This window comes from Stegostoma tigrinum, chromosome 47 (assembly GCF_030684315.1).
Source record: "Stegostoma tigrinum isolate sSteTig4 chromosome 47, sSteTig4.hap1, whole genome shotgun sequence".
In the NCBI taxonomy this organism is placed as follows: domain Eukaryota; kingdom Metazoa; phylum Chordata; class Chondrichthyes; order Orectolobiformes; family Stegostomatidae; genus Stegostoma; species Stegostoma tigrinum.
This window is the reverse complement of record NC_081400.1, coordinates 5,573,447-5,584,665: the sequence shown is the minus strand read 5'-3', so window position 1 is coordinate 5,584,665 and position 11,219 is coordinate 5,573,447. Positions and strand designations below refer to the sequence as shown.

The 11,219-nt window shown below is 56.6% G+C and overlaps 1 protein-coding gene across 2 annotated transcripts; it reads right to left on the bottom strand.

Annotated features, from left to right (window-relative positions):
• Nucleotides 1–202: 202 nt before the first annotated feature.
• LOC125450607 (AN1-type zinc finger protein 6-like) lies at nt 203–10,215 on the bottom strand. Of its 2 annotated transcripts, none has more exons than XM_059643034.1 (5): nt 10,054–10,215; nt 9,551–9,680; nt 7,840–7,901; nt 6,519–6,635; nt 203–493 (listed from the first exon to the last, which is right to left on the bottom strand). In XM_059643034.1, the coding sequence occupies exons 1-5, from the start codon at nt 10,202–10,204 to the stop codon at nt 360–362; spliced, it is 594 nt and encodes a 197-aa protein (XP_059499017.1). In that variant the 5' UTR covers nt 10,205–10,215; the 3' UTR covers nt 203–359. The 2 variants fall into 2 exon arrangements, with proteins under 2 accessions (XP_059499017.1, XP_048382569.1); XM_048526612.2 differs by lacking the exon at nt 203–493 and adding an exon at nt 2,978–3,643.
• Nucleotides 10,216–11,219: the final 1,004 nt, after the last annotated feature.

The window sequence follows — 11,219 nt, the reverse complement described above, 5'->3', positions numbered from 1 at the left end:
CGTCCCTCCCCGCTGCCTCCTGGCGGGGCCAGGGCTGAGCCCCAGTTGAGGCCTGTTTTGGAGGTGGGTTGGGGAGGGCGGGGCATGGAGATAATGGGCCAAAGGGCCTCTTGCTTGCCCAAGGGGCCTTGAACAGCACACGCAGACGGGAAACGGAAGAGAGAGAGGACTCGGAAACAGCATAAACTGATCTCAAATTTTATTTCAAATCACTCACGGCCCTGATAGCTGCGTGCACGCACACTTCGTCCCAGGAGCTTCTCCTGGTACCACAGCAAGGAAGGAAGGACACAGCTTGTCTCTCTAGCCATGATGAGTCTCGTATTTTCACTCAGATCTAAATTCCCTTGAACTCAATTTCAAGGGTGGGGAGTTGCCCGAGCAATGTACTGCCAACCATTAACTCGCCCATTCCCCCCCTCCATCCGACGAGACTCCTGTTCGCAATGAGCCGAGAGAACGCTGGGCAAACTCCGCCAAACCAGGCAGATGTCTGTGAGAGAAGGAGTGAGAGAGAGCGAGAAATAGTTAAAGCAGCAGAGTCTGGGGGAAATGTACCAGGTTGGGCAGCGTTTTGTGTGTGTGTGTGAGAGGGAGAGGGTAGAGTTGTAGAGAGAGAGAGAGGTACAGGGAGAAATGTACACAGAGACGCAGATAGAGAAATGTTGAGAGGAAGATGTATCGAGAGAGAGAGAGAGAAACAGGTTTCTTGACTTGTGCCGGAAACAAAAACAGAATATGCTGGAGAAACTCAGCGGCTCAGGCAACATCTGTGTGTGTGTGTGAGAGAGAGAAACCAGGTCTGGGTCTTGCGCTGGAAACAAAAACAGAAATTAAACTCAACAGGTCTGACAAGAGACAAACACTTGCTCTCTCTCTCCAGCTGCCCGACCTGTTGAGTTTCTCCAGCAATTTTCTGTTCTTGGCTCAGACCTCAAGCATCTATGCTTCATAGTTCAACATCTTCCAGTCTTTTTCGCTTCCGAAGATAACTCAAGACATGAGCCCTGTTACTTTTTCTCCTGCAAGTCCGAAACTTTAACTTCTGCATCTGCCTCTCACCGGAGACTCTCCCAAATCTGCAGTGATTCTCCCGGACTCGGAAGTGTTGGGTCTCTCCCTGCAGAGGTTGCCAGATATACTGAGTTTTATCCCAAGATCAAGCTTCAGATTTCCAGCATACGTAACATCTGCCTGTTACGGCTGGGTTTGGAAGTACAGAGGACAGCTCAGTGTCGGTGGTTTCGGAACCCGATCTGAACTAGCGCTGTGCAGTCTGGAGATGGAAAGGAGGTTTGAGCGAAGGTTGGGGTGGAGGAGAAGAGAGAGAGACAGGAACTCAAACAGAGATGTCGGTGCAAATTATATAATTTGAGAGACAAGGGAGGAGGGAAAGAGACAGAGACTGCGGCGATTTCTTATTTTGTGGGCGACGAGTTTGAAACACCGTTGGCCAAATCCCAACAGGCGAACAGAAAGGAAATAGCACCAAGATAATAAAATGTGAGGCTGGATGAACACAGCAGGCCAAGCAGCATCTCAGGAGCACAAAAGCTGACGTTTCGGGCCTAGACCCTTCATCAGAGAGGGGGATGGGGAGAGGAAACTGGAATAAATAGGGAGAGAGGGGGAGGCGGACCGAAGATGGAGAGTAAAGAAGATAGGTGGAGAGAGTATAGGTGGGGAGGTAGGGAGGGGATAGGTCAGTCCAGGGAAGACGGACAGGTCAAGGAGGTGGGATGAGGTTAGTAGGTAGCTGGGGGTGCGGCTTGGGGTGGGAGGAAGGGATGGGTGAGAGGAAGAACCGGTTAGGGAGGCAGAGACAGGTTGGACTGGTTTTGGGATGCAGTGGGTGGGGGGGAAGAGCTGGGCTGGTTGTGTGGTACAGTGCAGGGAGGGGACGAACTGGGCTGGTTTAGGGATGCGGTGGGGGAAGGGGAGATTTTGAAGCTGGTGAAGTCCACATTGATACCATTAGGCTGCAGGGTTCCCAAGCGGAATATGAGTTGCTGTTCCTGCAACCTTCGGGTGGCATCATTGTGGCAGTGCAGGAGGCCCATGATGGACATGTCATCTAGAGAATGGGAGGGGGAGTGGAAATGGTTTGCGACTGGGAGGTGCAGTTGTTTGTTGCGAACTGAGCGGAGGTGTTCTGCAAAGCGGTCCCCAAGCCTCCGCTTGGTTTCCCCAATGTAGAGGAAGCCGCACCGGGTACAGTGGATGCAGTATACCACATTGGCAGATGTGCAGGTGAACCTCTGCTTAATGTGGAATGTCATCTTGCGGCTTCCTCTACATTGGGGAAACCAAGCGGAGGCTTGGGGACCGCTTTGCAGAACACCTCCTCTCAGTTCGCAACAAACAACTGCACCTCCCAGTCGCAAACCATTTCCACTCCCCCTCCCATTCTCTGGATGACATGTCCATCATGGGCCTCCTGCAGTGCCACAATGATGCCACCCGAAGGTTGCAGGAACAGCAGCTCATATTCCGCCTGGGAACCCTGCAGCCATATGGTATCAATGTGGACTTCACCAGCTTCAAAATCTCCCCTTCCCTCACCGCATCCCAAAACCAGCCCAGTTCGTCCCCTCCACCCACTGCACCACACAACCAGCCCAGCTCTTCCCCCCACCCACTGCATCCCAAAACCAGTCCAACCTGTCTCTGCCTCCCTAACCGGTTCTTCCTCTCACCCATCCCTTCCTCCCACCCCAAGCCACACCCCCAGCTACTTACTAACCTCATCCCACCTCCTTGACCTGTCCGTCTTCCCTGAACTGACCTATCCCCTCCCTACCTCCCCACCTATACTCTCTCCACCTATCTTCTTTACTCTCCATCTTCGGTCCGCCTCCCCCTCTCTCCCTATTTATTCCAGAACCCTCTCCCCATCCCCCTCTCATGATGAAGGGTCTAGGCCCGAAACGTCAGCTTTTGTGCTCCTGAGATGCTGCTTGGCCTGCTGTGTTCATCCAGCCTCACGTTTTATTATCTTGGATTCTCCAGCATCTGCAGTTCCCATTATCTCTGATACAAGGAAATAGCACCCATCAGGATTCCATTCCCTCGCCCCCTTCGCCGTGTGAAATGTTCAGAGATGCACTCTCGCTCACACACACGTGCTCATGCACACTCTCTCACACACTCCTCTCTCGCGCACGTGCACACGCACACAGAGACTGAGAATGCACATACACAGTGCGCGCGCGCACACACACACACACACACACGTGCGCACAGACTGAGTGCGTGTACACACACACACACACACACACACACACACAGACTGATCATGCATGCGCACACACTCACGCTCTCTCTCACACAGTCTCAGTTTTTGAAAGGATGGAGAAGAGTTAAGAGAGAGAGGGAGAGAAAAGAAAAAGTAAATCAAAATGAAGAGGAGTGGAAAGAAACCAAACCCAGGAAGTGAAATGTATAATATTGGGAGTCATGCAGAAACGCTGTTTATTCGCAGACTTTGTTCCTCTCTATATCTTCTGCAGTTTTTCTCCAACGACCATGGGGTTCTCCTTACGGAGTTTCTCAGCAGCGTCTGCCTTGTAGTCGAAGCAGCAGTTGTGCATGTCGGAGTATCGGTGCACAGAGCAGAACAGGTTCCCACAGCGACACTCAAACCCTGCCGAACCGCACAGCCGTCAGAGGGAGGCAACCGCAGGCTCGCCCGCTCCCCCCTCACCCCGTCACCCACTCCCCCTCCACCCCTCGCTCAACCCCCTCACCCTGTCACCCACTCGCTCGCTCCCCCTCACCCCATCACCCACTCGCTCGCTCCCCCTCACCGCCTCGCTCAACCCCCTCACCCACTCACCCTCACCCACCCCACTCACCCCCCTCGCTCAACCCCCTCACCCCCTTGCTCACTCACCCTCACCCACCCACTCATCCCATCGCTCGCTCCCCCTCACCCCATCACCTCCTCGCTCAACCCCCTCGCCCACTCACCCTCACCCACCTCACTCACACCCCCACCCATCCCCTCGCTCTCCGCCCGGCTCCCCTGGTCCCCTCGCTCACCCCCGTCTCCCCCTCACCCAGTCCCCCTCACCCTCACTCCCAACCCCCCACCCACTTCCTCACTACGCTTCACCCTCAAGCGCCCACACATATACTCACACTGTCCCTCACTCCCTCACGCACTCCACCTCATCCCCACTCCCTCACACTCACTCCCTCACAACACAACCCCTCACCCACTTGCTCATTGCCCCATACCCCCCAACACACTCCCCCTCTCACTCTCACCCTCACCCTCGCTCACTCCCACTGGTCCCCTTGCGCGCGCACAAGCACACTCCCCCTCGTCCACGCTCGCACACTCCCCCTCATCCCTTCGCACGCGTACACACGCATGCTCCCCCTCGCCCCCGCACACGCATGCTCCCCCTCGCACGCACACACACACACACTCCCCCTTGCACGCACGCACACACACAAACACTCCCCCTCGCACGCACGCACACACACAAACACTCCCCCTCACACGCACGCACACACACAAACACTCCCCCTCGCACGCACGCACACACACACACTCCCCCTCGCACGCGCACACGGACACTCCCCCTCGCACGCGCACACACACACACACTCCCCCTCGCACGCACACACACTCCCCCTCGCACGCACACACACACACTCCCCCTCGCACGCGCGCACACACACATTCTCCCTCGCACGCACACACTCATACACACTCCCCCTCGCACGCGCACGCACACACACACTCCCCCTCGCACGCGCACGCGCACACACACTCCCCCTCGCACGCGCACACACACACTCCCCCTCGCACGCGCACGCACACACACACTCCCCCTCGCACGCGCGCACACACACACACACACTCCCCCTCGCACGCACATGCATGCTCCCCCTCGCCCCCTCGTGCACACACACACACGCACACTCCCCCTCGCGCGCACGCGCACACACACACACTCCCCCTCGCACGCGCGCACACACACACACTCCCCCTCGCACGCGCACGCACACACTCCCCCTCGCACGCACATGCATGCTTCCCCTCGCCCCCTCGCGCACACACACACACACATACACTCCCCCTCGCATGCACACACACACACTCCCCGTCACCCCCTTGCACGCATGCACGCACACACACACACTCCCCCTCGCACACACGTGCACGCACACACACATACACACTCACTCCCCCTCACCCCCTAGCGCACACACACGCTACCCCTCGTCCCCTCGCGCGCACACCCCCTCAAACACACGCACTCCCCCTCACCACCTTGCACACTCACCATCTCGCATTCTCACACCTTCCTTGTACACACTCCCTCCCACACACACATTCACACACACACACACTAACCCTCACCACCTTGAACACTCACTCCCTCCACACACACACTCCTCCTCTCCCTCACCACCTCACACACCCACGCCCTCCTCACACACACACACACTCCCCCTCTCCCTCACCACCTCGCACACTCACCCCCTCCTCACACACACCCCCTCTCCCTCACCACCTTGCACACTCACTCCCCTCCTCACACAGACACACTCCCCCTCACCCCCTCGTGCACACACTTCCCCTCACCTCACACACACACCCCCTCCTCACCCACAGAACACTCCCCCTCACCCCCCTCCTCACACACACTCCCCCTCTCCCCTCACACAGTCACACTCGCACACGCTCATACATCCCCTTCCCCTCACCCCATCGCCTGCACATACCTCCCTGTCTCACATCCCCTTGCGTGCGTGCGCGCGCGCGCGCACACACACACACACACACACACACACACACACACACACACTTTCACTCATTCCCTCACACTCACACCCCTCCCATCACACATACTCACTCACTCTGTCCCTCACACACACTCACACTGTCCCTCATGCCTCCCCTTCATCCCAACGTACACTGCTCCTCACGCACTCACAGCCTTCCCATCACACACTGTCCCTCGCACACTCACAGCCTTCCCATCACACACTGTCCCTCGCACACTCACAGCCTTCCCATCACACACTGTCCCTCGCACACTCACAGCGTTCCCATCACACACTGTCCCTCGCACACTCACAGCCTTCCCACAACACACTGTCCCTCGCACACTCACGCACTGCCCATCACACACTGTCCCTTGCACACTCACGCACTGCCTATTGCACACTTTTCTCTTCGCTCACACATAAACACTCCCCATCTGCCTCACCCCCTCTCACACTGCCCTTCATCCTGTCCCACTCTCTCTCTCACAAAATCTGCCCCTCACCCACTCATGCTGCACCCCTACCCTCTCCCTCACACGTACACATCATTGCCCGCTCCCCCAGCGCTGACACTCCGACAGCGTCCGCTCCCTCAGCACTGACCCTCCGACAGTGCCCGCTCCCTCAGCGCTGACCCTCCTCTATATAAGTTGAACATTGACTGAAACAGGATCTCCAATAGGGAGCCAGCCCTGAGCAGGCTGGCACAGCACTGTGCCCAGTGTCTCCCTCACCTGTCAGGCCAACTTTCTTCTTGCACAGAAAGCACCGATTCCTTTTCTTGTTCTTCTCTGGGGACTTTTCTGGATCATCCTGGGATCCCTGTGGGTCATCGGCTGCTGATGATGAAGCTACGAGAGCGAGCGAGAGAGAGAGAGAGAGAGAAAGAGAGAGAGAGAGAAAGAGCGAGAGAGAGAGAGCGCGAGCGAGAGAGCAGAGAGCGAGACAGAGACGCAGAGAGGCAGAGAGGCAGAGGAGAGAGAGAGAGACATAGAGACAGACTCAGAGTGACAAGAGAGCGCGCGAGACGGAGAGCGCGCGCGAGACGGAGAGCGCGCGCGAGACGGAGAGCGCGCGCGAGACGGAGAGCGCGCGCGAGACGGAGAGCGCGCGCGAGACGGAGAGCGCGCGCGAGACGGAGAGCGCGCGCGAGACGGAGAGCGCGCGCGAGACGGAGAGCGCGCGAGAGACGGAGAGCGCGCGAGACAGAGAGAGAGAGCCAGACATGGATCGAGCAGGAGAGACAGAGATAGAGAGAGAGACACAGACAGAGACAGAGGGAAGAGAGAGGGAGAGGATCGGACCGGATCACCCAGGGTAGATTCGAGAGACAGTGCTGACACAGGGACGCACACCTACACCCCGCCCTCCGCACCCCCCTCAAAGGGAGTGAGACCCCCAATTTCTCCCACATACCCTCTCAAAGGGAACAAGACACCCATTCTCTCCCACCTGCCCCCTCAAAGTGAATGAGCCCCCGATTCTCTCCCAATCCCCTCCCAAAGTGACCAAGCCCCCCATTCTCCCCCACACACCCCAACAAAGGGAGTGAACCCCCCCATTCTCTCCCACACACCCCGCCAAAAGGGAATGAGCCCCCATTCTCTCCCACACCCCCCCCAAAGGGAACGAGCCCCCCCATTCTCTCCCAAATCCTCCCCCAACAAAGAGAATGAGCCACCATTCTCTCCCACAGCCCCCCCAAAGTGAGTGAGCCCCCCATTCTCTCCCACACTGCCCCCATTGGCAGAAGTGAGCCCTCCCACTCTTTCACACACCTGCCCCCCCAAAGGGAACGAGCCCCCCATTCTCTCCCACACCCCCCCACAAAGGGAGCGAGCCCCCCATTCTCTCCCACACCCCCCCTCCAAAGGGGGCGAGACCCCATTCGCCCCCACGCCCCCGCGTGAGCAAGCCCCCCCATTCTTTCCCAAACACCACACCCCACCCCCCGGGGGAGCGAGCCCCCCCCGCCCCCCGACTCTCCCCCCCCAGCTCCTTGCCGGTCTCACTCTGAAACCTGTGCCCATACCAGACCCTGCTAGAGGCTGTTACCTTCCGCAATCTCCTCATGTGCTACTTCCGTACTCTCCAGGCTGGCCGTCCGATTGGCTGGGCTGGGGGACAGATGTCGACACAGAGGGGGTTAAACCCGCGGAGGGCCCGGCAAACTGGTCTAGCTCCCGTAGCGTCCTCGAGCTGTGACGGACCCTTCGGCCCAAGTCATCCACGCCTACCCCATACCCACAACAAATCCTGCCCCATTTGGCGCCCTGTTCCTATAAACCCTTCCTATCCATGTTTCCAACTGTACCAGCTCCCGCCCACTTCCCTTGGCAGCTCACTCCATACACCCTCTGCGGGGAAGAAGTTGCCCCCTCAGGCCCCTTTTCCCTTAAACCCATGCCCCTCCAGTTCTGGACTCCCCTTACCCTGAGGAATAGAACCTTGTCTACCACCTCATGCCCTTCATGACTAAACTCCTTGAGTAAACAGCTTGGGAGGCCTTGGCTTTGTTTAGAAAGAAAAACGAGTTGCTACAGTAGAAGCATCCTGGCCGGGTGTAGTCAAGCTCCACAGAGTTCTTGTTTTTGGGAGTAGCAGGCGTAGCAGGGTCTTGGCAGCGTTGAAAGGCGTGCTACACTCTCAGAATGTTGTTTTTTCACCCCCTGTCGGGCCAAAGGAGCTGTGTGCGAGGCCATCGGTTTTCTGAATTTGCCTTTTTTGTCAATGGGTGTGTTGAGCACATGTCCCTCCGTTGGGACAGTTCATTCGTAATTGTTACTGCATCTACTGTTGTGTTAAGCTCGCCAACTGTTATTATTCCAATCACTTCCTCTTTTAGTTCTACTTTCACTCTAGTGTTTCGCTTTTAGTTGGGCCAGTCAAATTGCATCTGGAAGGTCAGACCTCTAAAACAGGGGAAAACTATTGGGTCTAGACCAATTTCTGAATATTTTGGGGAGGTGGGGGTTTGGTCTGGCCCATGACAAAGGCAAAGGAGCACGATGGCCACCATCGGCCATTTTGCTTCCCTCGCTGCAATCACCATATGGAGAGACGGCGAGCCTTCGGAGATGGAGGCAGCCAATCGTGGGACAGGATGGTCACCTCCCAGGGGGAACTCAGTGCACAGGTTGGCAAGGGTCCAGAAAGGTCACTGCGCTAACGGTCAGGGTGACATTGGCACAGGGGTGAGGTCACATTGAAGAGCCCATTCCCCACTGGCACGAGGTGGGGGTTTGGATTTGAATGAGTTTGTGGATGGGTAACGGGTTGACAGGAAGGAGCGGACTCGTGGGGCTGCGGCGAGAGGGAGAGGAAATGGGGGTTGAATTGGCGAGCTCCTTCCCAGGGCTGGCACAGGAGCCGGGGGCCGCAAGGCCTCTTTCAGGTTATGGGAGGAGCAGCTGATGGCCTCCCGAAGAGGTTTCCACTCCCACCCCGCACCCTGCGGGGGTAACAACGCAACAGTGGGAGGTGAATGAAAGATCCCCCCCACCCCCCCAAAAACCAAACTTCTCCTCAGTGGAAGGGGGGGGTTGGGGGGGGAATGCATTGACACCTTGACCTCTGGGCCGCCAACTTCGTTGGGTGACCAAAGGTCAGCAGAATGGCCAAGACAGGCCCTCCTCCCTCGCCTGTCCATCTATCACCTGCCCACGCTCCTGGAGCCCTTCTGCCCATCTCTATCTCCCTATTAGCCCCACTGGCAGTGGGAGCCACCGCTGATTGAAAACCAAAAACGGAATCACACAGGCCCTACCTGGCGTTTTCCAAGATGCCCTGTACTGGCGAGGAGTTGGCAGTGACGGAGACGGGTGAGGGGTCTTGTGGGCTGGCCTCCAGGCTCTGAGCAAGGGCCGGGTCTGTCGGCGTACTGGTAGCCGTGGTTCCTGTTGGCGGCGAAGCGGACAGAAGCCATTAAGACTGACAAATGGGACAAATTAGTCGGGTCGGAGGTGAGGGGGGAGCACTGCTCTGAGCGTTCCCTCCCCGAGCAGGATGCCCTGGCACCGCCGATCACCTCTAGGTGGAGCCGTAGGCACAGCCAGCCCTCGACAGCCTTGTTCCCGCAATCCTGTGACCAGTTCGCAGTGTTAATACAGAGGCCAAGGTGGGCAACAGTGAGGCGGGGGGAGCGAACAGAGACGCAGACCGCACCCAGGCGCCCCCCCCCCGCCAACTGGACCCCGAGAGGCTCCCCCCACCCCCGAAACAACTGTTCGAAGGGTTAGTAGGCGGGGTGAAGATGTTAACCCATCGTACCTGTGGGGGTTACTCTCTCGCTGCTGTTCTGCCTCTGCAGGTAATCCCGATAGCAGACAGAACACATGCCGTTGGTGCGGGGATTCCCATAGAAACCGCAGCCTGTCGGACACAACATGGGCACTTGGTTTTGATTGGTCTCCTGGGTCATCTTCCACCTTCGTCCTGCAATGAGGGAAAAAAGAAACAGAGTGAGAGAGCGTGCGGGTGCGCGAAGGGGCAGAGGAGGCAAAGCAGGTTGGATTTTTGTCAGATCATATGGAAAAACACACACCCATCAATTCTCACTGTTGCTACAAAGATGTTGGTGAGGAATGATATTCGGTCCCTTGCGAGGGAGGACATAGAGACAGGAGATGTAGAGTCAGTATGGATAGAGCTGAGAAATTCTAAGGGTAGAAAGACCCTAATGGGAGTTATCTACAGGCCCCCAAACAGTAGCCAGGAGGTAGGGTGCAGGTTGAATCAAGAGTTGAAATTGGCCTGTCACAAAGGTATTACTACAGTTGTTATGGGAGATTTCAACATGCGGGTAGACTGGGAGAATCAGGATGGTACTGGACCCCAAGAAAGGGAGTTGTAGAGTGCCTCCGAGATGGATTCTTAGAACAGCTTGTACTGGAGCCTACCAGGGAGGAGGCAATTCTGGATCTGGTGTTGTGCAATGAACCGGATTTGATCAGGGACCTCAAAGTAAAGGAGCCATTAGGGGGTAGTGACCATAATATGATAAGTTTTAATCTGCAGTTTGAGAGGGAGAAGGGAGAATCGGAAGTGTCAGTATTGCAGTTGAATAAAGGGAACTATGGAGCTATGAGGGAGTAGCTGGCCACAGTTCAATGGTACAATACCCCAGCAGGGATGGCAGTGGAACAGCAACGGCAGGTATTTCCGGATATAATGCAGAAGGTGCAGGATCAGTTCATACCAAAGAGGAAGAAAGATCCGAAGGGGAGGCAGGGGCAGCCGTGGCTGACGAGGAAAATTAAGGACTGTTTAAAAATAAAAGAGAAGTATAACATAGCAAAGATGAGTGGGAAGCCGGAGGACGGGGAAGCTTTTAAAGAGCAACAGCGGTTAACTAAAAAGGCAATACAGAGAGAAAAAATGAGCTATGAAGGAAAACTGGCCAAAAATATAAAGGAGGATAGTAAAAGCTTTTTTAG